Below are 27,885 nucleotides of genomic sequence, written 5' to 3' on the forward strand. Positions count from 1 at the left end.
AATAAATAAATTTATCAAAAAAATTTCATAATAAACAAATCCATATTATACCTGGACTTCAGAGGATGTCCCATCCTGTGCTAGAGCCAATAAAATGCTGACGCTGGTCTTCAGATGTTGTCCTGAGCCGATACCACCAACATAACGATGCAAACAGCCCAGAGCCAAAGAATGGCCAGTTCTGGATACAACATCTCGAGCTGATTTCAATCTGGAAAAGAGTTATGCTTCAGGGATTGTTTTTTCTATTTCCCTATGGCAATAACAAGCTTATGAATCACACAATAAAAGGGATTTATTCTGGAAATCAGAAAAGATTACAATCTTCATTACTTCTTTCTCTACTCACTAACAAGAGTTAGAGATTTACTTTAAACTGGTTAAAAGTCATACATTTCACTGAAGAAAGCCTACCTTTAGAGAAATATGAAAGAGGACCTACAACTTCACAGCTTTTAATATTAATTATTCCTTGAAAAGACAAGAGCCATTTGAAATGTATTTTTACCATTGGTGTTTTAAATAAAAGACAAATAAGACAAAAAGACTATGACTTATAATCACGCACCAACATAGTCAGTTACTATTAGAAAACATTAAAATACCACTAAGAACAAAACTCCTAAAATAACAAAGGAGGCTAGAAAGCAACTTTGGTTGCATTTTCAAAACTGTATTATAACTCTCAATAAGCCATCCATGATCAAACTTCTGTCACAAACTCATAAAAATGAAATAAAGCCAAGATATGAAAAACCATCACCAAGACTCTGGCTGGTCAGTTTGCCTATGGCAAAGAAAGAAAAATTCTAAGTGCTGTCACGATGGAACAGACATTAAGAAATGTAGTAATGAAGGAAGTGAACTAAGTCCATCCTTAGCAGTATTTCTAATATACTATATCCTTGGATAAGTGATCTCTCTCTATGCCTCAGTTTCTCCATCTGTAAAATGAACATTATCATTACTCCTATATAGCAGTTGTTTTGAGGAATGAAAGAAGAATGAATGCAACCTGTGAATTCTAAAAAGCCTTACACAGACTAGAAAGCTTCCTTCGTATTGCTACTTTTCAGAGTTCATTTCAGTGAGCTAAAGAAAAGCTGAGCCAATTTTCTCAGTGAGTCATCTATTCAATAAAGTAAGTAAAAACTAAATAAATAAATAAAGTAAGTAAGTAATCTAAGATATAAGAATATATCATATATATACTTTCCCAGGGGTCTCAGAGTGATTTTCAATTTGAATGGGAACTAATTTAACCAGTAATGGTTTTTATTTTTTTCTGAACTGGGTCTTAAGCAATTGAGTGACTCCCTATTAACTGAGAACGGTTTATAGGAATGATTCCAGTCTTAATGCTAAGATGGCATATGATTTTAACATGCAAAAACAGCTGACAGATCTGTATGTATAGGTGATTTGGCTTTTCATAGTTGGATATTATATCAGCAAGAGATAGTGTTGATAAAAAACAGTCTGATATAATGAAGTTGCAGGATATTGAAGCTTTTTCAAAATAGAACCAGATTTTGTCAAATCTAAGATACCACAGATTTTTCTTAATGTACCATTATTTTATATAACAGTATAAAAGAAAAAAGTGCTGCCAAATAATTATGACATTTTTTACAGATTTTAAGACAAATCCCAATTTCAGATAACTTAAAATGTGAAAAAACAGGTAACAAAATCTGTGTAATAATTAATTTCAGATCATAATAAATTATTTAGAAAAGTTAATGAAACTAAGCACTGAGAACACTTGCAAACCATTAACCAGACAGGTATGAATATGAATGAAATGTCCTTATGTTTTACCAGAATAAGTATAAATACTCCTACAGGTATTGAAGCACTTATAAATTAAAACCACTTGTAACTAAAGAAAAATTAACCAGTCGAGAGTTTTCCAAAGAAATACACTCTTTTTTTTTTTTTTTTTTTTTTTTTGCGGTACGCGGGCCTCTCACTGCTGTGGCCTCTCCCATTTCGGAGCACAGGCTCCGGACGCGCAGGCCCAGCGGCCATGGCTCACGGGCCCAGCCGCTCCGCGGCACGTGGGATCCTCCCGGACCGGGGCACGAACCCACGTCCCCTGCATCGGCAGGCGGACTCTCAACCACTGTGCCACCAGGGAAGCCCCAAAGAAATACACTCTTATTTTACCTATTATTAACAGAGCACAAACCATGAAACAGGTAGCTAAGACTGGTTCTAACTTTTAAAAAATCTTTAACAAGAGTTGATTTCAGGATTAATGAGAGACACTTGGAAAAGGCAAAGTTAATCTATTGCTAGAAAATAAGCAAAGTCATCCTGCAGAAGATTAAGTGTCTGGGAATAGTTTAGCTACATTCTGCCTGCTCGTATTATCCTTAGTGAGTCAAACAATACACTGGGGCATCATCCTAAACCAGCCAAACTGCCACTGTGTGTGAAGACAAGGACAGCCGTCCTCAGATACGCAAGAATTCAGAAAATATTTCTTCCGAACCACTACTTCACAACCACTGCTTCTCCCAACTTCTCTCTTGTTAATTATGATATAGTTTGGTATAATTAATCCTCAAAATACACAATACTTAAGAATGATTAATTTACATAACTCAAGTGTTAATTCTTGACCACTCTTGATTTTCAACTGCTCTACTTCAAGTACTTGATTAACAATCAACAGTCACTAATAGCTGCATTTATCATCTTTTTTTTTTTGCAGTATGCGGGCCTCTCACTGTTGGGACCTCTCCTGTTGCAGAGCACAGGCTCCGGATGCGCAGGCCCAGCGGCCATGGCTCACGGGCCCAGCCGCTCCACGGCACGTGGGATCCTCCCCGACCGGGGCACGAACCCGCGTCCCCTGCACCGGCAGGAGGACTCTCAACCACTGCGCCACCAGGGAAGCCCTGCATTTATCATCTTAAACATACTTATTTGGATCTCTGAGATCACTCTTTTAAATTAATATTGCCAAGAAATTCTTAAAAGCTAATGCTAAATGTATCCCCCGTTTCAGGGATAATTTAAGAAATGATAAACTTGGTAGTAGTTAGAAAAAGAATGGCTTATCCCAAAAAGTGAAAATTAACAGAAAGAATAATGGTGGGGGGTGTGGGAGGGCAGAGATAAGATAAAAGGATTTCAGAGCAAACTACATATAACTGAGAGACGCCATCACTAACAATCCTCTTGATTCCGTTATGTAACATTCAAGAGCTGAAACAGAAACCTGCACCACACTGAAAGTATCTACCATGTGGAAAATATACAGTCCAGTTAATAATTACTGATAACTTAAAAGACATCTTTGCCTATGAGAGAAAATTACTTGTTGATAAAGAGATCCACTTACTTGTCAAAGCTATATTGGGCCATTCTAGCAATGAAAGTTGCTTCTCCAACTACCTGAGCCATTCTTCCAAGAGCTTCCCCTGCTGCACATCGTAAGATGGGGTTTGGGTTGTCAAGGGCCCCCATAACTAGTGTCAGAGCAGATTTACGAACTTCCTCAGGTCCTAAAGTACTTTTGTTTTCAGCCAGGCCCTATGGTTATTTAAAAAAAAAAAAAAAAAAAAGGACTGCAATCTTTGTAAATATGCATATATCTTCACACATTATTTTCTTCAGCCAACTTTCCCATGCATATACTATGCCTAGAATTAATACATGTTAGACTGACAGTAATCACTTTCCTAAACAGGATTTCACAACATGATACATAACACAGTTATAGTTGAATCAGCCCTAAAACCAACAATCCTTGGGAATGTCTCTATCTGTAGACAAATACTTAAAAGTTGTTTTTATACATAAAGGACACTGTATTATTAAATCAACTGTTATTTGACTGACTGAAATTTATCATTATAACTTTAAGGAAGGAAAAGGCCTCATGAACATGAAACTTTGATACATTTATATAAAAATGCCAGAGATGATAATTATGTCATAAACAGTATATCCCATACATACCTAAAGACAAAATGAGGTAAGAATAATTAGTAATTGAATGTTGAACTCAATCAGTATGAATGTTCATCGTACTAGATGTTAATATCTCTCTTCTAGTTACACTTACTGTCCTGGAACTTAAATTACTTACTTGAGACCAAAAATATAAGTCATGGTAGCTAGGGAAAATGTTAACTACAGCAGAGGCATTAGCACATATACGAAGAAACGCATACTGTACAGCAATATTACAGCTGTTAACCAACCTTCCAACCACTGAGGGAAACCATGACCACCCCACTCCTTTCTTAAAAAACTCAGATGTTGGTAGCTGGTCATCTCTAAAAAGGGCATATACTAATGATTATATAAATGGTACAAGCCTTTATTTGTATAACCAATGCCTACATCCCTTTTCCCCAAAGTTTACAAAATGTAATTTAATTCATGTCCATTTAAACACTTGTACTCGTTGCCCTTTTAAAGCAGTGATATCTTATAATAAGCTTAGTGCTGAATAATATGACTTTTCAAATACATCATGAGAGGCTATAAGCTGCATAGTACAGTACATGAACTCTGAGAGATAAGCAAAATATTTGTTATTTCACTTCATACATGTAGAATTTGAGGTTTAAAAAAAGGCTAAAGGAACTACACAAGACAGAAACCTATTGAGTAGCTAAACCAGAACACAGTCTCTAAATGCAGCACTCTTTTAACTACGTAACAAACATAGCCTCTCCTGCTTTATGGTCTAAACCACAAATCAAGCTTAAGCTTTATCTAGTTAGCCTTCAATAGAATACCAAACTTCATTAGTCAGACATGTTTGAAAATTCCGAATGTACCAGCCCTTGTAAAATTTGTGGTATCAAATCAAAATATGAATTTTAATATTACTAAAATATAAAAGCTTATTTAATTACAATGAGCCTAATATAAAGTTTCTAGTAATTTAAATGAAATAATATAAAAGCACAGTTATCCAGAGCTATACATATAAACGTAATAGTCTAGTTATGTCTGAATTACTATATTAAAGGTATTAATTAAAATCTTAGTTCAGAATATTTGCTATGTTTTAAAAGTAAATACCTTTAGTGCACTAAGAACAGCTGTAAAGATATTAAGCTGCACAGCCTGCTGGCGAACACCTTTGGCTTGTTTAACACATTCGGCAAAGTGATCCAACATCTGTAATCTGTAAAAAATAGAAAAGATCACATTAGCAATACTTTTTATTCAAACCTGGCCCAAAAAACAAAGAAGAAGAAGGGTATAAGCTGATTGTTTAACAAATAATGCCCCATGCTATCTCTTTTCACTTCATTCCCTGGTCTAAACCGGATCTCCTACTTCTGAATTAATATACGGACATGAACTACTAACTGGCACAACACAAGGGACTAATATTAAGTTTCAATCAGCAAAATAATGTCATAATTTCAGTGGTCTTCAGCGTGCAACAAAGCCCCTGGCATAAAGTAGGTGCTCAAGGTTTCTTGAATAACAATCATTAATTGTGCATCTCTGTGGAAGATTTTTAAGTTGGAAATCTTAAAATGTGGCATAATTTTTTTCTTTTTAAAAAATACTCTCACACATAGAAGAAAATAGTACCTCGTGTCCTATCTTTAGAAGCTAATTGGGAGATTTTTAAAAAAAGATTTAGCTTTGGTCAGTTTTGTTAAATGTGAAAAATCAGAGGTGAATTGGTTGTTTTCTTGTTTCAAATTTTTAAACTGAGACAGTTATCCCTCTTCCCCAAATCACAGCCATTTGAGACTATTCTGATTAAAGAGAATGAGGTCATATCAGATTCTTCTAAAAAGAATAGAGGTGGGGCAAAGGAATCTAGGGAAATTTCACTGGGAGGATTTATGCTCAATTATAAAAGGCCATGGGTCTCAGGTCAAAGCATTCTTCAAAAATCACATAGGAAGGAACCATCCAGCCTCCAGCAGGAACTCCAGTTAGAGGTACTTGGGGCTAAAGCTGACACTTGTACCCTTGTCTGACACAGACCCACATCTATGCTGAAGAAGCAGGGCACTGTCCACACTGCTTTTAAGCACACACCTGAAAAGACACACATGGTCTCCAACATGGCCATCAAACATCATGTGCCTATAACTGACCTCAAATACATAACTTAAACAAATTTTTTTCCTTACTATATTTCTTTTAATTTGAAAAATATTAACAAAAAGTTACTACCTAGAAATAACCATTGAACATTTTCGCATATTTTAAAATATCAAACTGGGATCACTTCTTGCCTTTTACCTTCTTCATTTAACAATATATAATAAGCATTTTCTGATATCAAAACAGTGTCTCTTATAAAATGTATTCCAGTCCATCAACTTTCCATAATTTATTCACTGATTCCTCCATCCCTGGATATTTATGTTACATATTTTAATAGAACTTATCTATTTTTACTGCATCTGGTTCCACAAAAGTGATTTAGTAAAGTTAAGAGGACTTCCCTGGTGGCACAGTGGTTAAGAATCTGTCTGCCAACGCAGGAGACACGGGTTTGAGCCCTGGTCTGGGAAGATCCCACATGCCACAGAGCAACTAAGTCCGTGCGCCACAACTACTGAGCCTGTGCTCTAGAGCCCGTGAGCCACAACTACTGAAGACCGCGTGCCTAGAGCCTGTGCTCCGCAACAAGAGAAGCCACCGCAACAAGAAGCTTGCGTACCACAACAAAGAGTGGCCCCCGCTCGCGTCAACTAGAGAGCCCGCACACAGCAATGAAGACCCAATGCAGCCATAAATAAATAAATACATTTATTTTTTAAAAAAGTTAAGATAATCCTGGATTCTAGTTACGGGTCTCATAACTAGCTGTATAATTTCTGACAAACCACGAACTCTTAGACCTAGATTCCTTTAGATTTAAAACAAGGACATTAAAGTAGATGCCTTATAAGATTCTTTCACCTTTAACGGTCTTTAACATTTATGTGGCAACCAAATGTTCTTAAAGATATCTGGATAAAGTAAAATTTCATATTTAAAAATTTCCCCTCAAATTAAAAACCAATTAATCAACTAACCTACATATGTAAAGATATGCTATCTTTTCTATGCAAATACAACAATGTTTTTAAGGCATAGTTTGTAAAACCTGAACTATCTGTGAAGGTCTTGCATTAATTCATTTTTACTCCTTCTTTTGGGAAAATCACTGTAAGTATATAAAATGCTTACTAAGTTAAGTATGGTGTCTGTGGACATAAAGTATAGCAAACTAAAATGCTCCTATTAAAAAAAGAATCAGTTACTTTAGTGTTCCAAGTTCCAGACTTTAACCATCTGACAAATGTCATATTAGGGAGTAGACTTCTCACTCATTTAATTCCTCAGTAACAAGACTTGGAAAACTGGTGTACCTAATTAAAGATACAGGCAAACCTACTTATAAACTGGCAAACAAACTACTATAATGAAAATTTTGTTGTTTAAGACTGAGTCCACAATACAGTGGATATCATATGCTAGTACATGGGGTCAAACTTTAAAAACAGTTTCAAATTATGTGGAGTTTGCATGCAATTTATTATGTGCCACTTATGTTATTACATTTAGGAGACTATTGTTCAAACTCTTTTTTTTTTTTTTTTGTGGTATGTGGGCCTCTCACTGTTGTGGCCTCTCCCATTGTGGAGCACAGGCTCCGGACGCGCAGGCCCAGCGGCCATCCCAGCCGCTCCGCGGCACGTGGGATCCTCCCGGACCAGGGCACGAACCCGTGTCCCCTGCATCGGCAGGCGGACTCTCAACCACTGTGCCACCAGGGAAGCCCAAAACTCTTCTTATTGAAGAGTTAGCTTGGTTGGGAAAATGTACTGCTTGAAAATAATTTATATTTAACTAAAATCACCTTATTGACTTTATACTAACCGGTGTTTAAAAGAAACATGAGGAAACACTACACCAAAAAGAGCCACAGAAGCATCAATGACTGAAACTCCAAGGGGAAGAGGCCCAGGCACAGCTTCTCCCGCAGGTATTCGTAAATAAATGGAGGATGGATCATGCTCCAGAGCCCCACTTCCAGATGCACTGTTTGGCTGGAGCTGCAAAAGAAGGACATAAAAATCATTCAAAATCCACTTTGGGAAATTCACTTACCAAGTACTGGGCATGACAAATAAAACAGGGGAGGAGGGAGAAAAAGTAACAATGAAAGAACAGAATGATTAAATCTGAAAATTTTTAAATAGAGAGATATAATTTGTCCATTAAAAAAGGTCACAACAGTTCATGCAATTTTTTTTTAAAGTTTTGTTCATTCTAAAACATTTTTGCAGTACCCACCTCAAAATATGTAAGCAAAATAATGTCAGGAATAACTTAAACCCACAAAAAATTTTTTAAAAGCGGCCTTTAGTAACTCTTCTTAAAAAGTACATAAGAAATAATGTATTCAGTGGGCAAAAAAGGTTCTAAATCTTCAACCTACTAAATCCTATTCGTCTCTCACCTGTCACAAAATAAACTAAACCAAAACAAACACCAACAACCAAAAAGCTAGTCAAAACTGATCTTTGCCAATGCAACCAAAGGGGACCTAAATACACAGAATATGGAATAAAGACGGTTCGCCAAATTCTAACTGTTGCTGCTTACCTTTTTAAACTATTTATCCACCCCTAGGAAGGTATCTTTAAATGTCTAAGAAAGCTAAATGAAAATTAAACCTTAGTCTACAATATTTTCTTTTTAAATGACAATGTGTAATAGTACCATTGTTTTTCAATCAAGCTAGTATTTCATTTCACTTTATAGTTTACTACCTGGTCTTCAATTGATTTGTGATCAGTTTCTTGAAGCCAGGAACCAAGAAGAACACTATCATCGTAGTGGCAGAGGGATCTGAGGAGGGAAGTAGTTGTGTTGGCTGAGTTGTCAGTCAAAGTGAATTCTGCTACCAGTTCTCTAAGAAGTGCATTGAAAGAGCCTAAAAAACAGAACTTCAGGTCAGATTAAAGAGAATACTTTTTAAGAAAATGACAATCACTGCCCACCAAGAGCAGCAATATATTCAACAGGAGTAAAATAATTAAGTCCCCATTCCCTTTTAAGAAAAACCAGTATTAAATATTTTAACACTGGTTTTAATACACAATAATGGCACTTCCTTTTTTGTTCTTGTATTATGCCTTTTAGCCCAAATTATTTAAAGTAATCAAAAACTCAAATAGAGGAAAGACTTTTTATTTTAAATATATTAAATGTGATGATTATTATTTACTATTAATTACTTAACGATGTGCAAACACTGAACCAGAGCATATCAAAATTCTTGGGCATGGTTGCACTGGAATATTAACATTTTATATGACATTTAACTTCTGCAAAAGTACATTACTATTCTCCCTCCAGATTCCTAAATTTTGGCTGTATTATAACAGTTGGGATAGTCATTAAAAGCATAGACTCTGAAGATGAACCAACTGGGTTTGAATCCAAGCTCTGCCACTTAACTACCTCCCAGACTTGTGCAAGTTACACAACCTCTAAGTACCTGAGATTCTTCATCTTTAAAGAAAGCTATATTTTAGCCTCATAAGGTTGTGGTTAGAGTCAAAGATGCTAATACCTGTTAAGGGCTTAGAATGGGGCCTGGAACACAGTAGTGCTCAACAAGTGTTAGCTACTATGTATGAAGAAAAGGAAGATGGTTGCCTTCCTTTACATGGTCAGAACTCTATGATATTGTGAAGAACTGCAAAGGTATACTGAAGAATATTTATTAGACATCCACAAATTTTACTTACCTTCATAAGTTTTTGGAGGTAACAACGCCAAGATATCATAAAGTCTTAAACGGACCATTGCAGCACTAGCTTTCAGATGAGCTCCGTGGGCTTTAATTACAGATGGAATGCTAAAATATCAAAAGTATAATTAGTATTAGCTTATTAGAATAAGCATTACTTACATTTTTTTCCAGCCATGTATCAATGTACCGTCAAAGTACATTGATAATTATTACATTTTTCTTTTAGTTTATTTTGTGACTTTTACTGTTAGTAACAGAAACACTATAAAATACAACTTTAGGGACTTCCCTGGTGGTCCAGTAGGTAAGGCTCCACGCTCACAATACAGGGGGTCCGGGTTTGATCCCTGGTCGGAGAACTAGATCCCGCATGCATGCTGCATCTAAGAGCTTGCATGCTGCAATTAAGAAGCCCACATGCCTTAACTAAGACCCGGCGCAGCCCAAATAAATAAATAAATAATAATTAAAATAAATAAATAAAATACAATTTTATTTCCAACCACACCGCTACTAAAATTTTTAAAGTCACTTCACACAAATAAAATTTAGTACATTTCCTATATGATACTATAGGGAATTACAAAACATGGCTATTTATAAATATATAAGATTGGATGTTAATGTGTCCTAATTGCCTACTTACTGTGACATCATAGTCATGGCACATTCAATAGGGGTCATCAATTTTCTAATCACATCTTCAGTTAGGAGTTCAGGACAATGTGCAACAAAACTCCTCATTGCTAGATAAAAATTTTAAAAAGACATATTTGAAACAGCTTTTGTGAGGATGAACAAATTTATAAAATTATATACAGGTACCTAAAATTTTTAATTATTACAAAATATAAAGTTCTAAAACAAGGTCAAACCAAAAGAAGAACCAATTGCAACTTTAGAGAAAACTCATTAGAAAAGGCTAGAAGAGTGGACAGCAAAAATGGAGGGAGGGAAGATGTCTGTTAGAAAGATTTCTGTGAGTGAGAATTCAGAAGTCTATGACCCCACATGAATTCAGATAACTACAAAAAAAGCTGTTTCAGAACAGAACCAACAGTGGACATAATGGCCCAGTGAGAGGACATAGCTTTATTGGCTCTTTAGCAGTAGAGCTAAGACTAAAACAGCTCTTAGATGTGTGGGAACAAAACTAACACTTTGCCCTGTGGTGCTTATGGTTAAGTGTACATCTGTCTCCCACAGTTTGAAAAAAGAAGGACTTTTCACCCTCAGATAAAGCAAAAAAGGACAGGGTCACTCTGTGTAATTCTAGTTTTCAAATAAAACAAAACTTGAGCCTTTCCTGTAAGTTGCTGACTCCCAAACAAAAACAACTTTCATACTTTTTAAAATGCTGGTATCAAAAAGACGTATCAACTTTTGCAGATTTGATGGGAGAAAACAGCTATCTGTCCATTAAGAAAAGCCTAACTGTAAACTCAGTAACCTTGGTAATCTTGTTTCTTTTTCCTTTAAGTAGGCACTGGGCTTTTTTACTTGGTGACCCAGTGCTTCTTCAGGTGGAAGAATGCAATAACTGGGAATTAAGATGCCTGGCTTGTTCCAGCTCCTAATTGATCATGAACTCTAAGCTCCTTTTCAGAATCTCAGCTTCATTTTTATTACAAATTTAGTAAACTGGTATAGATTACTTATAAAGTTTCTTTCTAAATCCAAAAGTGTACAGATTCATCATTATATATTAAAATAAAAAATTGAAGTAATGATTTTCCTTCACTTCACAAATATTTTAGTAAGAAAATAATATTCTGAAAGTGCAGTCCTTTCAGTTCTTACCACATAAAGCTCCAGCACGACCTTCCAATGTTACCTGCCAGGTAAAAGAATCGCCTCGGGCCTTCTCAGCCTCCAATTCCTTCAATGAACGAGGGAAAACATTTCGCCACAATAACAACATCTTGGGCAGATGGTAACGAACAACAGATGGTCCTGACAGAGAAAATGAGAACACAAAACCATACACATATATAGCATTACAAACAAAAGTCAAAGAAAAGAGCCCCAAACAAGCTTTAACAATATCTATCATTTCACTGTATCTTTGTCTCTAATATTAACATTTTCAAAATGTTTCTTATTCAGTAAGTAAAATACATATTAAAGCATAATAAAATTCCCCTAAAAACTATGGATATTTTTAGCATCCAACATAAAACAAATCCACAAAAAGTCATCTAAAAGAAATTACCCAAATATATTCAGAATGATGGATTACATTCTATCAATGATAAAACGTATCTGGGACATATTTCATGATACCTTTTCTATAAATATTATATATGTATATAAACATGTACACCCACTCCCAAACACATACATATATTTACTACTCCATTTTAAGGGCAATTTATATGGTTAATTTAGTTCTATGGAGTAGTATATTTAGAACTAGGCACCTATATTTCCATTGCTAAGGAATTCATTTAACATACCACACAACATAAATTTCTAGAAAAAAAAGTTACCACTTTTTATTTTCTTTAGAAAATGAGGTCAAGGTTTAATTTCCAAAAGGTAGATGCATCAAGCAGTGAGTAACTTTGTAGCACACACACGCATACTTTTTATAGCAGAAGCCAAACATGTGGAGTAAAAAGTGGACACACCTTATCACAATGATAAAACATATTTCTGTTCTATGTACAGTGCTAAACTTTGCCTGCGCCTCAGATTTGTCATAGCACTTAGGAAAGTGAAGTGCATAAAGATAACCCCAAGAAAGCAACACCAATGGGAGATGCCGTTTAAGTGTGACTTTATCACTCTGCTAAAATCATGTCACTGGTCTTTACTTTGGGTATGGAATATGCCCCATACTCTCATCTCTTTTCATTAATACTAGGCTAATCATTTAGACCATGGCTATTCTGATGGCAAAGGGGAAACTTTGCTAACACCTTTCTCACTAAATGTACATAAACAGAAATTACCGAAAAGAGAAATCTAATACCAAATGATGAGAAAAACATCATTACCATTTTTTAACTTCATTCAAAGTCTAGAATGTGAAGTTGAATACTTCTAAATTAAAATTTCTTTACAGTCTACTGACAGTTATAGAATAAGACAAAATCCTACTCAAATATAATTGTACCTAAAGTCATAAGTGCTCCAAGTAAGAGCCATCCAGCTTGGGTGCGCTGTAAAGATAGCCTGCTATTTTGGGCAGCAGTTCGTAAGAGATCTTCAGCAATACTAACTACCATCTGCAAGAGAAGTTTAGAATTGGATTTTAACAAAATCAGGTAAGAAAATACACAGCTAGTATACTTCATTAAGAAAGAAGTTATCCTTTTTTTTAAAGAGGCAACATCAATACCTAATCAATCCTGATTGCTCTGCTGACTTTGAGAAGACCCATTACAACACAGTGGTTAAGAGTGAGTTCTAGAGCCAGAATGCCTGAGTCCATATCCCAGCTTTGTCATCTCCTAGCTTTCTGACTTAGGATAACTCAATCTCTCTGCCTCAGTTCCCTCACTGCTAAAATAGGAATAACAGGAGTGCCAACCTCACTCTTATGAGGATTAATCAATTAATACAGCAGAGTACTCAGAACAGCGCTGGTCCATGTAATCACACAGTAAATGCTATTATTAGTAGTACTGTTATCCTACGTTTAAAGATTTGTTGAACTCTTATTATACATCTGCCATTAAGCTAATCTTATGGTGCTTATAGTCTTAGAGAGAGAAGACATAGGAAAAATGGGAAGTAACAAGCAGCACATAATCAAATGATAAAATAACAGTACAGGTGTAGTGGTCAGCAAAGAGAAAGGCTATCATAGTAACTCTGAAGATAATTCATGGAAGAGACAGAACTTGAATTGGGCCTCTAAAGCAGCTAAGTTTGGTGCAGGTGAACAAGAAGAGGGACGAAATTCTAATGTAAGAGATTAGCAAGAGCAAAGACGTGGAGGCTGAAAAAAGCACGGAAGGAAAGCAAGATGACTAGTCTGACTAGAGCAGTGAGAAACTACAATGAAAGGGCAGAATAAAGGCAAATTATGAAGGTACCAGTTTAGCAGACAAAGGTGATTATATTTTATTCTCTGATCCCTGGGTAGCTCCTAAGGGTCTCTGAGCAAACATAAAATACGAAAGTGGGGTGGAAGAGATGGGAGAAGAAGATTCCAAGAAGGATAATCAGTGAGGAGGCAAGCATATGACAAAGGGAGATGGAAGCCCAGATTTGAGTAGCAGCTATGGAACTCACAGAAATGAATGGACATGGGCCTGGTAACCCAGGAAAAAAAAAAACCAGAAAAACAAAAAACAAAAGATCTAGCCCCAATATAAAGTTGCAAATAATATTTATATAAACACTTAATATTCCTAAGAAGAAAATCTTGATAGTAGTATAAGGTATAGGAGAAAGGGAAAAAAAAGTAACTGATTCATGAAAACCATTCAATTTTTATTAAGTATTACCAAAATGCTAACTATAGCAATAGCACATTCTCTTGACATTTTGAATATAGCAATGTGAATTTTTATTTCTAAAACCCCAAAGAAAAGCTCTGATTTCTAAAGAATTACTATAAGGGCTTTTTTTCCCTCTCTCTAAAATAAATTATAAAATGATACTATACCCAGAAAAAACTATTATTCCCGTATCAGGATTAAATATCAAATTTTAATTAGGGTCTTTCGACTCCATATTAGCAGAATACTGTATCATTTATTATCACAGTAAAACTGTTTTTGTTTCATCACCCAGTTCAACATCAATCACAGAAGGTGTTCCAATAAAGACTAAAGTCCATGTGACAGCACTTACAATCTTAGGATCTTTGTCATACCTTTCCCTTGGCATGAGGAATGCCCAAAGGACACTGATGAACTCCACCTAACAAAGCAGCCATTGCAAAACTGTATCCACTAACAGCTTCTGGTGAAGTTTTCAGGTTGTTGAGTCGTTCTGCACACCTGTCTAGAAATGGTGCCAGCTGGAAAGGCAGTGCCACAGCCACACAGCGCAGACACCACGCAGCAGCAAGTCGAGCTGCCATGCTTGGGTGAAGAAGCACTGAAGTCACCGTCTCCAAAAGGCCTAAAAAATACTCAAAAAATTACTCTTAATGAAGTCACACAATTTCATGAGTTAAAAGAACTATGCGTAACACAATAATTAAAATCATAATTGTTATGGTTTTACACAGATACATTTAGAACTGTGCCAAAAAACACATATATCAACTCATAAACAGGAAAGTACTTTAAGGAACATTTTCTACAAAGAACATAGTACAATTACATCCAATAAAATATAAATGTTGGCGTAAAGTACTCAATAAAGTTTAGAAACAAAACTACCATGACTGTTTTTGATTTGTCTCCCCAAACTTTATTACAATATTTAATTCAAGATTCACTATTACAGTGAATCCTAAATAAAACCCAACATTTAACAAATGATCTAAACTGCTAATTACCATGATAAGCAACCAATCAGAAGTTAAATATCAATCACACCTATGACTTCTAAAAATATTGAAAAAAATATTCCAGCATATAAGTGAATATCATACCTATAGATGCTTCCTGAATAAGAGGGGATGCAGTGGCATTTAGGCTCTGCACCAGGCTCCCAAGCTCCTGCAAGGCGCAAACCATCACATGCTGGCTTGCTGCAATGTCTGCTGCTCCAGATTTGTTTTCACCACTAGTGTCATTCACTACCGCTTCTGGAAACACAAAATTATGTATGAATGTGGGTAAATTAATTTGTGATATTATTTTTTGATCTACACAATTTATGTTTTTAAATTATACCAGCTGATACCTGACTGTTAAGAACTCCGTTTGTACGCTGAACCTCTCTAACAATTAGGGAAATACAAATCAAAACCACAATGATAAAAAGTCAATATAAAGAATTTAGCACAATGCTACCCCCAATATACATTCAGTAAACATTAGCAGCTATTATTCTTACTTTATTATTGTCACGGCTATTTTAAGAGCTGTAGTGTGCTGGTAGCATCACTGTCAAATTACTGACCAGAAAGAAGCTCTGTAAGGAAAGTGACTTTAGAATTTCTTACTGGGATGTTCCCCAAAATTTCCATTAACTTGCTGGTCCCTGGCCCCACCTTTTAGCTTCCAATAGAATTGAAACATATTTAATCATGAAACAAATAAAAATTCCTTGTCAAATTACTAATTGAGAATATATTCTGGTCCATAAATTCCAGATACATAGCACTATGTTTAATTCTGCTTTTACCATTTTAAAAATCGAATGGCTTAATGGCTTAAAAATCTGTGACCTTAAGATTAATAACCCTTAAATGACAGTAAAACTTTCTTATTTACATTCATTATGAATTACCAGGCTATAAGTTGTAGAATAATAGGATATAATAGATTAATACACTATGGATTAAAATTAAATGCCTCTTTTCTTCTTAGACATTTCTGGACTTGGAAATGCACAAACTCTCTCTTTTAGGTACTAAGCTCTAAGCTCCCTGAACAGGTGCTATCTACATGTGGCTCGCTGTTTTACTCCCAATGTTTGGCACAGTGTCTTTGATACTCAAACATTTCTTCAAGGAATAAATGTACAAATATTTATAAAGTTGTGAACCTAGGACAGGTTATTATTTTAACATACCTAAAGAATGATACCTCATTAATTTAAACACCCTTTAATTCACAATTCCTAACTTTCAGTTAGTCCCATGCATTTAAAATATGGTTTGCCTAGTAAGCTATTACAAACAACAAAAACTATAAACTATTTGTGGATTTATTTTTATTAATTTTATAAGATGTTCAATATATTCTCTAAATATAAAGTGCTGGATATTTTCTATTCATTAAATTCTTATTTCTAAAGACCGCTGTTAAGCAATATAATTTTCTTGATTAAAGTTAATGTATATTCCCAAGAGTGATAAAAGTAAATTATCTTATAGTATTTATATTTTACTTTGCATTAGTTCCTTACTTGTATTATTATAAGCTCCAGGAAGGCAGGAACTTTATCTTACTCACTGTTCAAAACCTGAATTACTGCTTTGCAATCTCAAATACTCAATAACTACTTGTTAAACAGAAAAATTTATAAAATTGACACTTCCTAGAAAAGGATTTCTTTTAATTATGAATTACTGAGGTTTCACAGTATATCCTATAGTGGGCTAAAAACCACCTGTAACTGTTTCTCTCTAAATTTTCACATTAAGCCTATTAACGGAGGGGAAAACAACATGTATTTATAAAACAATAGGTTCCAAGAAGAAAAACCACAATAGATTATTCTTCAAAGATTCCTCAATGTGCTGCAGCATACCAGGAGAGTTATAAAATCAGTAGATACTAGATATAAAACAGAAAGCCTAACCTTACAAACACACTATCTAAATACTGAAAAACTCCACTTCACTGTAATTATGTTGTTTGAATATCAAATAAGAGTACACAATAAAAATGACTATTAAAACACAGTCCAGAAAGATATATGAACTAATCAGATCTATTAGTATTCATTAAGAATAACAGTAAAGAACTAAATGACTAAAGTAATCAACAATACAGATCATGACATTAATTCTTACCTACTGGGACTTCCCTGGTGGTGCAGTGGTTAAGAATCCGCCTGCCAATGCAGGGGACACGGGTTCTAGCCCTGGTCCGGGAAGATCCAACATGCTGCAGAGCAACTAAGCCCGTGTGCCACAACTACTGAGCCTGCTCTCTAGAGCCCGCGAGCCACAACTACTGAGCCTGTGGGCCACAACTACTGAATCCGTGTGCCACAACTACTGAAGCCCGCACACCTAGAGCCCGTGCCCCACAAGAGAAGCACCACGATGAGAAGCCCGCGCACTGCAACAAAGAGTAGCCCCTGCTCGCCACAACTAGAGAAAAGCCTGTGCACAGCAATGAAGACCCAACACAGCCAAAAGTAAATAAATAAGTAAATTTATTTTTTTTTAAATTCTTACCTACTGCTTTCATTTGCTTTCCAATCGCTTGGCATATTTCTTTGGCAGCTGCAATCTGGGCTTTTTCACCTAGCAAACTGCCCACAGTAGCTCTTAGGATAAAGGAGACACACCGTCTGGAGTACACAGCCTCTACATGTGTTTGCGTTGCCCGAGGATGGGAAACCAGATCAAGTACATGAGACAAGAATGTGGCAAAGCTACGCTCTAACCACTGACCACCCAATGTTGTTACAAAAACAACATATGCCTGTAAATAGATTAAGATGCTTTAGATAAATTTGTATAAATGAAATGAAGTTACAGATAAAGCAACTACGTAAATAACTGATGACAGCATGAAAAATAAATTATCTTTGAGATTAAAATTGAGAAAATTTAAAACTTGAGACCTTTTTAGTACTTCTAGCATGGGAATTACTGGTTGAAGTATCTTTGACTAAAAACAGCTCTCAGGATAATAACTTCAAGAAGAACACAAAGAGAGTATGGTGCAGGAGGGAAGGAAAGGTGAATTCACCCTGGTGATGAAGGTGATTAAGTTATAGTAATAAAACCCTAATATGCTAAATAAACGCTGACCTAGAGCTACAAAACATTTGCTTACGACTGTAAGATACAAATGGTTTACTTCCATTTTATGCTTGTTTCTGGAATAAGGTATAATTGGATGATTTTGACTAAGATCACAAAAAAGCATTTCATCCTATTAGGTGTTAATTATTATTAGGTTATTAACCATAACATCTTATTTGGTATTAATTATTATTTTGAAACTATAATTTCAAGTCAGGTTTAACTGCATAATTGCACTGGTGATTAATCAATGATGATAAATCCAAAGTACTAACCAATATTTTTACCTACAAGAGTTGTTGGAAAACATTAAAATCTAAATGCCTCAAGCTACTTGAATACAATTTCAATTAAAACTCAATTACTTTACTTCTGATTTTCTGCGAAGTAAAATTTGGAAAAATTTTGTTAAAGATAGACAGATAGATATAGCAGACATAGGCTTCTTTACACATCAAATGCTTACCTTTCCATATAAGATGCAATTTAGATTTGAATGTAATTCATTCATTTAGTAAAAGAAATGTTTTGAAAGACATTTTAAAAATTATTTAATTTTAGACAGTATTAAAAATCTCTGTACGTGCTGTTACTTAGTAAGAGTCTTCCATGAAATTTCACATGTGATACCAAGAGAATTCTTTTATACATATATATTACAAACCTGTGTAACTCCAACTCTCACTTCACGATTAACAGACCCTCCAACTTTTAACATTTCTCCACCACTCTTTAAGAAACCTGACCCTCCACGTAGAAATCCTGTGGCCATGAGTTCTAAGACTTCATCAAATGTTGCTCGCTTCACATTCTGGCGCATTACTTTCAGGAAGAAAAATATATTTATAAGCAAATATATTTTGCTATTAGTTAAATAATATTTTCTAATAATCTAGCTTTAAAATTCAAGTAATTGTTTTTAAGGATACTTAAACTATTACAAAGGAGATAGGGTCATTTATTTTCTTATGATCTTAAAATTTACAATATATTTGTAAAATTAAATTCAATTTTGAAGCAAAAAAAAGCTAAAAAAAGGAGCTAGAAATTAAAACAATTCAATATATCTATGCCAAAATAGTCTAGCAATTATGTTAGCCTTGATATGTGTAACACAACAAAAACAACGCACATTCACAGCAGATACTGCTAACTGACTGCAGCCCTCACTCCCAGTTGAGCTGGACACCGTACTTCTTTTTTTTTTTTTTTTGGCCACAGCACGTGGCTCGTGGGATCTTAGTTCCCCGACCAGGGATCTAACCTGAGCCCACGGCGGTGAAAGCGCCGAGTCCTAACCACTGGACCGCCAGGGAATTCCCAATTCCCAAGACCACGCTTTCTATACAACAATTACCAATGGACTGAAACGTCACTGGACTGCAACCGACTTGCCATCCTTAGTAAAGAGCTTCCTATTTTATAAAGTCCTTTCATACATAGTAGCAAACATAATCCTCACAAAAATTCTGTAGGAGAGGCATAAAGCTCACAATTAACTATGCAGGCTTTGGAATTTGAATGCCTGGGTTTTAATTTCACTTAATAGAACACTTACTACATCACAAATGACACAACCGCTCTAAGCCTAAATTTTCTTGTTTATAAAATGAGAATAACAACAGTACTTAGGATTCCTAGGGCTTTTGAGAGGATTAAATGAAACAACTCTGTTACATGCTTAATTCAGTGCCTTATACATAGTTAGCACTTAATAATTGTTACCTATCATCATCATCGTTACCTAATTCAGACACTGAAGTAATCATGATTAAAAATGAAGAGATCAAAGCTCAAAGGGTTTCACAGCAAATAAACATAAGAGCTAGGACTTGAATCTGTAAGATCTGATTCTCTTTCTACAATACAGACATGGAATAGGGGTAGGGACAACAGCAGAGCTGGACTCACTCAGCATCTACTCAGAACTGTCCCTGAAGCATCTCTATGGAACTGTGAGGCACAGTAGAAGTCACTGGGAAAATCAATGCTGTCTCTGATTCTGCTTATAATAATGGTCAAGAAAAGAAGAAAAATAATACTATGCTATGAATGGGAATCTACTCATCAGGGACTGAAAGTAAGAAGGCATGTAAAGTGCCAGATTCCAGTCCCTTGAACATGATACAAAACCATTTCATAAATCTTATTTGCTTATATGTCCAACATACTTGATGCATGTAATGTTGCACAGTATCATCATAAAAAATGTCTTGACTGGGACTTCCCTGGTGGTCCAGTGGTTAAGACTCTGTGCTTCCACTGCAGGGGGCGTGGGTCCGATCCCTGGTTGGGGAAGTTCCGCATGCCCCACGGTATGGCAAAAAAAAAAAAAAAAAGAAAAAAAGTCCTGACTATATCAAGGAAAATGCCATTTGGGTACTTCTATTTTATGAAAAAGTAGACAAAGATACTAATTTAAAGCCTTTAAAGTGACTTGCCTAGAAGTAATAAGTCATTTAGAAGGAAGCATTCCATATACCTTCAAATACCTGTTACAGTCTAGATCGGGGGCTGGCAAACAATGATACCTGTTGCTTGTTTTGGCATCAATGCTGTAGCCATGACTGTTCCTAAGAGTTTAGACACTGCCACCCGTACCCCATAGTTTGAATTTTCCAAAGCCTTAAAGCAGAGAGTGGCTATATTTTCCAGTTCAGCAGTCCACATGAACACAGCTTCATTCTGTAGTTCTAGGAGACACTGGAATTTAAAAAAAAAAAAAAGTAAATTAGAACTTCCACTTCCAGAGATGGATAAACAAGAACCAGATTTACTCTCTCTCCTGAAATAACTAAAAAATTGGACAAAATATATGAAACAAGTTTCAAAGACACTGGACATCAGGCACTGAAGGATGCTAATCCTTAAGAGATGGAAAATGCAAGTTGAACCCTACATTTGTCCCAGCTTACTGCCTTGAGAGAGTTTCCAGCAGTTAGGAGGAAACTGTAACCCTAAACTCCTGTATTAGAAAGAAGAAAGGTCTCTGGAGAGTTCCCTGGTGGCCTAGTGGTTAGGATTCTGGGCATTCACTGCCGTGGCCTGGGTTCAATCCCTGGTCGGGGGAACTGAGATCTCGCAAGCCGTATGGCGTGGCCGGAAAAAAAAAAAAAAGAAGAAATGTCTCAAATCAACAACCTCAGCTTCTACCTTAAGAAACTAGATGACATAGAGCAAATTCAACACAAAGTAAGCAGGAAAAAAAGGAAGTAATATAGATAAGAGAGGAAATCAGTGAACCAGCAAACTGGAAAACAGAAATGAAGCCAAAAGCTGCTTCTTTGAGACAACCAATACATTTTGATAGAAATTTAGCCAGACAGATGAAGACAAAGAGAGAGAAGACACAAACTACCAAAATTAGGAATGAGAGAAGTCACATCACTACAGATTCAATACATATTAAAAGGACAATATATTTGACAACTTACATGAAACAGACAACTCACTCAAGAAGAAACAGATAACCTAAATAGCCCAATATCTATTTTAAAAATTGAATGTGTAGTTTAAAATCTTCCCCCAAAGAAAACTGGAGACCCAGAGAGATGTACTGTTGAATTCAACCAAATGTTTAAGGAAGAAATACCAATCCTATAGAAACTCTTCTAGAAAATTGAGGAGAAGGGTACACTTACCAAATCATCCTATAAGGCCAACATTACCCTGATATTGAAATCTGATAGACACTACAAGAGAAGAAAACTACATGCCAATATCCCTCATGAACACAATGCAAAAATTATACACAAAATTTTAGCAACTCTAATCCAACAATATATAAAATGGATACTATATCACGACCATGTAGGGTTTATCCTAGGAATGAAAGATTGGTCAAAATTCTAAAACTAATCAATGTAATTCATTACATTAGTAAGCTGAAAAAGAAAAGTCATACAATTCGTCTCAATAGAGGCTGAAAAAACATTTAACAGAATATACGTAAAACTTGGGAAAACTGAACAAGATCAGTGGATTGTGTCAATGTCAATATTGTATTATACTGCTTGTAATACTGTACTATGCTTTTACAAGATATTACCATTGGGGGGAACTGGGTAAAAGTTTATAAAGATCTCTGTATATTATTTCTCACAAATACAGGAAAACGTACAATTATCCTAAAATAAAAAGCTTAATTTGGGGCTTCTCTGGTGGCGCAGTGGTTGAGAGTCCGCCTGCCGATGCAGGGGACACAGGTTCGTGCCCCGGTCCGGGAGGATCCCACATGCCACGGAGCGGCTGGGCCCGTGAGCCATGGCCGCTGAGCCTGCGCGTCTGGAGCCTGTGCTCCGCAATGGGAGAGGCCGCAACAGTGAGAGGCCTGCGTACCGCAAAAAAAAAAAAAAAAAAAAAGCTTAATTAGACAGGAATTCCCTGGCGATCCAGTGGTTAGGACTCAGCGCTTTCATTGCCAGGGGCCTGGGTTCAATCCCTGGTTGGGGAACTAAGATCCCACAAACCGCAGAAAGCAGCCAAAAAAACCCAAAAAACCCCCAAAACACTTAATTAGAAAATAGCAACAACAGAAACGACACAAGAAATCAAATTTGACAAAATCCATTCTTGATAAAAACTTCTTGGAAGGCTAGAAATATAAGGGCACTTCCTCAACTTGATAAAGATCATCAAGGAAAACTGACAGTTAACATCATACTTAATGGTGAAGGACTGGATGTTTTCCCCTTAAGGATCAGGAACAAGACAAGGATGTCACCTCTCATGTTTTCTATTCAACATTGCACTGAAGGATCTAACCAGCCAGTGCAGCAAGAAAGAAAAATAAATAAAAAGCATCGAGATTGGAAAAGAAGTAAAACTGTCTTTATTCACAGACAACATGATTGTCCGCACAGAATACCTGATAGGATCTATTTAAAAAGCAAGGGCTTCCCTGGTGGTGCAGTGGTTGAGAGTCCGCCTGCCGATGCAGGGGACACGGGTTCGTGTCCCAGTCCGGGAAGATCTCACATGCCGCGGAGCGGCTGGGCCCGTGAGCCATGGCCACTGAGCCTGCGCCTCCAGAGCCTGTGCCCCACAACGGGAGAGGCCGCAACAGTGAGAGGCCCGTGTACCGCAAAAAAAAAAATCTGATAGAACTAGTAAGGCAGTTTAAGAAGGTTGGTGGATACAAGACCAGTGTACAAAAATCAGTTGTATTTCTGTATGTTAGTAATGAACAATTAGAAATTGAAAAAAAAGCTTTTAATCAATACTATTTAAAATAGCATAGAAAATGAAATACTTATGGATAAATCTGACAAAAGAGGTGCAAGATCTGTGCATTTGAAAACCACAAAATGTTGCTAAGAGTAATCAAAGAAGACCTAAATGAATGAGAGGTAGAGATATTGCATTCATGAGTTGGACTTAATAATGTTAAGCTGGCAACTATCCCCAAACTGATCTATAGATTCAATGCAACCTGAATAAAAATCTCAGCATGTTATTTTTGTAGAAACGGACAAGTTAAAATTTATATGGAAATGCAAAGGACCTAGAATAGCCAAAACTATTTTGAAAAAAAAAAAGTTGGAGGGCTAACACTACCTGATTTTAAGACATTATAAAGGTACAGTAATCAAGAAAGTGTTATTGACATCAAGATAGACAAATAGATCAATGAAACAGAATAGAGATTTCAAAACTAGATCCACATTTATAAGAACAACTGATTTTCAACAAAGGTGCAAAGGCAATTTAGTGAAGAAAAGAGTCTTTTCAACATGGTGCTAGAACAAGTGAATATCCATGTGCAAAGAACAAAACAAAAAATCTTTGATTCATACCTCACACTATATACAAAAATTAACTCAAAATGGAACATACATCCAAGTGTAAAACTATAAAACTAGGAAACATAGGAGAAAGTTTGGGCTAGGAAAAGCTTTCTTAGATACAATACTAAAAGCACAATTAATATAAGAAAAACGGATAAATTGGACTTTGACAAAATTCAAAACTTCTCTTCTTAGAAAGGCACTATTTAGGGAATGAAAAGACAGACCACAGAGTAGGAGAAAATATTTGCAAATCACGTATCTGATATAGAAATAAAGAACCTACAAAGTAGACTCAAAACTCTATAATATATGTGCCATGTCTTCTTTATCCATTCATCTGGGTTTTTTTGTTTTTTGTTTTTTTTTAATTTATTTTTTATATATTTATTTTTGGCTGTGTTGGGTCTTCGTTGCTGTGCATGGGCTCTCTCCAGCTGCGGCGAGCGGGGCCACTCTTCGTTGCCGTGCGTGGGCTTCTCATTACGGTGGTTTCTCTCATTGTGGAACACGGGCTCTAGGTGCACAGGCTTCAGTAGTTGTGGCTCACGGGCTTAACTGCTCCACGGCATGTGGGATCCTCCCAGACCAGGGCTCGAACCCATGTCCCCCGCATTGGCAGGCGGATTCTTAACCACTGCACCACCAGGGAAGCCCCCATTCATCTGTTGATGGACACTTAGGTTGCTTCCATGTCCTGGCTATTGTAAATAGAGGTGCAATGAACATTTTGGTATATGACTCTTTTTGAATTATCGTTTTCTCAGGGTATATGCCCAGTAATGGGATTGCTGGGTCATATGGTAGTTTTATTTTTAGTTTTTTAAGGAACCTCCATACTGTTCTCCATAGTGGCTGTATCAATTTACATTCCCACCAACAGTGCAAGAGGGTTCCCTTTTCTCCACACCCTCTCCAGCATTTATTGTTTGTAGATTTTTTGATGATGGCCATTCTGACTGTGGCACATATATACAATGGAATATTACTCAGCCATAAAAAGAAATGAAATTGAGTTATTTGTAGTGAGGTGGATGGACCTAGAGTCTGTCATACAGAGTGAAGTAAGTCAGAAGGAGAAAAACAATACTATATGCTAACACATATATATGGAATCTAAATTAAAAAAAAAAGGTCATGAAGAACCTAGGGGCAAGACGGGAATAAAGACGCAGACCTACTAGAGAATGGACTTGAGGATATGGGGAGGGGGAAGGGTAAGCTGGGACAAAGTGAGAGAGTGGCATGGACATATATACACTACCAAACATAAAATAGATAGCTAGTGGGAAGCAGCCGCATAGCACAGGGAGATCAGCTCGGTGCTTTGTGACCACCTAGAGGGGTGGGATAGGGAGGGTGGGAGGGAGGGAGACGCAAGAGGAAAGAGATATGGCTACATATGTATATGTATAACTGATTCACTTTGTTATAAAGCAGAAACTAACATACCATTGTAAAGCAATTACACTCTAATAAAGATGTCAAAAAAAACCTCTATAATAAGAAAACAAGTAACTCAATAAAACAATGCACAAAAATTTTGAATGGACTCTTCATCAAAGAAGATATGGATGGTAAATAAGCACCTAAAATATGATCATTAGTCTGGAAATGTGAATTAAAGCCACAATGAGATACCTATACATATCTGTAAGAATGGCTAAAATTAAAAAGACTGGCAATACCAAATGTTGGTGAGACATGGAGAATGAGGAAATCTCATAGTACTTTGGAAAACAGCGGCAATTTCTCCAAAAATTAAATGTAAATCTAAAATATGATCCAGCCATTCCACTCCTAGGTATTTACCCAAGTGAAAGGAAAGCATGTGTCGATAACAAAAACTAGTACACAGATGTTCACAGCTGCTTTTTTTGTAATATCCAAAACTGGAAGCAACACAAATGTCCATAATAGGCGAAGGAATCCACCAATTGTGGCATAGCCATACAACGAAATACTACTCAGCAATAAAAAGGAATGAACTATTGATACATGTAACAACACTGAGAAATCTCAAAATAATTATGCCATCGTGAAAGAGGCCAGGCAAAAAGAAAAAAAAAAAGCACATACCACCTGATTCCATTTTATATATAATTCTAGAAAATGAAATGAAACTAATCCATGGGAACCAAAATCATGCCATCTTATTTTGAAACTTTCAAAGAAAAAAAAAAATCATTGACTGTTTCAGAGCAAGCAGGATAAGGAGCAACATTATAAACAGCCGAGTACTAACCTTGGCAACTGCACATCGAACAGCCATTGACCTGTCAGTTAAGAGAGACCTCGCATTCTTATAAATATCACGATGACAGGAAGCTGCTGCACCACCCAGTCCATTTAGAACTTTCTGTAGACTCATTAAGATTTCACTTCGCCCTTGAGACTAGATAAGAACATAAAGCAAATTCTACGTTTAAATAAGAACATACCAAAAGACAAAAGTTCTCTGGGCCTAATGGTCTTACCTCTAAACGTAAATAGTAAGTAATGAAAAATAAAAAAGTATTTTAGAACGTACCTGAAAGGTAAAAATAATTATTAACTTCAACAAAACAATTATTTGAGAAATTAGGTTACAATAAGTAAACATATTCTTATGTTTCCATGATCTATTGAAGTGCAAATAATGAGAACATGACAAATTCAAAAGCTTCAATTTAATACCTCAAGGATCCAAGCTTTCAGAATGTGAAAAGTTAAGTAAAGAGTACTTAAGAATATAAACCATCTAAAAGAGGAAGAAAACATCCAACACATTTTAAAAACTTCTCACAGATATATTCCAAACTATCAACTTCTTGAGACTAGTTTGAACTCTAGTTTTTATACTCTTATTGTGCTTGATTCATATTTCTGATAGTATACTTATTCAAACATAGATTTCTTTCACTAGACTGTAAGCTCTTTGAGGTCAGGGAGTAGATCTTATTCATCTTTATATGCCTAATGCCTGAGAATATGTCCTCAATTCTTGCTTAATAAATTAATAGACAAAGAGTTCCCAGAAGAGGTGTTGTCCAAGAAATCTTTAGCTTTCCTAGACAAAGAATTAGACTATGAGACAAGTGCTTGGTCTATTCTTAGTTAACCCCAAATGAACAAGGAATTTTCAGAAGTAACACCAAACTGACATGACAAAACAGAACTATTTTTACTTCATATTAGTTGCTGTGGATTGAATACTGTCCTGCCAAAAGATGAGTTCAAGTCCTATGCCCTGTTACCTGTGAACATGACTTTATTTGGAAATAAGGTCTTTGCAGATGAAATCAAGTAAAGATGAGGTCATACTATATTAGGGTGGACCCTAATCCTTATAGTAGAAGAATTTGGTATCCTTATAATAGACTGGTATCCTTATAATAGAAGAATTTGGACACAAAACACAGATGCATAGGGAGTACACCATATGACAATGGAGACAGAAATTGGAGAGATACATCTGCAAACCAAGGAATACCACCAAAGCCAAGGATGGTCAGCAACAACCAGAAGCTAAGAAGCCTTGGAAGGACTATTCCCAAGAGCTATCAGAGGAAGCACGGCCCTGCTGATACCTTGATTTCAGACTTCTAGCTTCCAGAATTGTGAGACAATAAATTTCTGTTATTTTAAGCCACCCAGTCTGTGGTAATTTATTATGGCAGCCATAGGAAACTAATACATTTGCTATGGCACAAAAAATAATATGGCAGTACAAAAATATCCCTAGGGCTAAATAATACATAAACCCATTCTTTGTCAAGGTAAAGCATTCTTTCCCTTCTCCCTGAAAT

The 27,885-nt window shown here is 36.0% G+C and overlaps 1 protein-coding gene across 2 annotated transcripts in view; it reads right to left on the reverse strand.

Moving 5' to 3' along the window:
• HEATR5B (HEAT repeat containing 5B) overlaps positions 1–27,885 on the reverse strand; it is a 92,168-nt gene that overhangs the window by 55,312 nt on the left and 8,971 nt on the right. For both annotated transcript variants that reach the window (XM_082641982.1, XM_082641983.1), the window contains exons 5-19: positions 26,343–26,492; positions 20,843–21,014; positions 18,976–19,133; positions 17,736–17,985; positions 15,312–15,467; positions 14,583–14,833; positions 12,873–12,984; positions 11,555–11,707; positions 10,401–10,500; positions 9,750–9,859; positions 8,766–8,929; positions 7,870–8,045; positions 5,050–5,155; positions 3,353–3,543; positions 52–211 (exon numbers count right to left, since the gene is read on the reverse strand). In XM_082641982.1, the coding sequence (XP_082498108.1) occupies positions 52–211; positions 3,353–3,543; positions 5,050–5,155; positions 7,870–8,045; positions 8,766–8,929; positions 9,750–9,859; positions 10,401–10,500; positions 11,555–11,707; positions 12,873–12,984; positions 14,583–14,833; positions 15,312–15,467; positions 17,736–17,985; positions 18,976–19,133; positions 20,843–21,014; positions 26,343–26,492 (2,409 nt within the window). The remainder of the gene's footprint in view (positions 1–51; positions 212–3,352; positions 3,544–5,049; positions 5,156–7,869; positions 8,046–8,765; positions 8,930–9,749; positions 9,860–10,400; positions 10,501–11,554; positions 11,708–12,872; positions 12,985–14,582; positions 14,834–15,311; positions 15,468–17,735; positions 17,986–18,975; positions 19,134–20,842; positions 21,015–26,342; positions 26,493–27,885) is intronic.

This window comes from Mesoplodon mirus (assembly GCF_964341445.2).
Source record: "Mesoplodon mirus genome assembly, chromosome: 14".
Classification (NCBI taxonomy): domain Eukaryota; kingdom Metazoa; phylum Chordata; class Mammalia; order Artiodactyla; family Ziphiidae; genus Mesoplodon; species Mesoplodon mirus.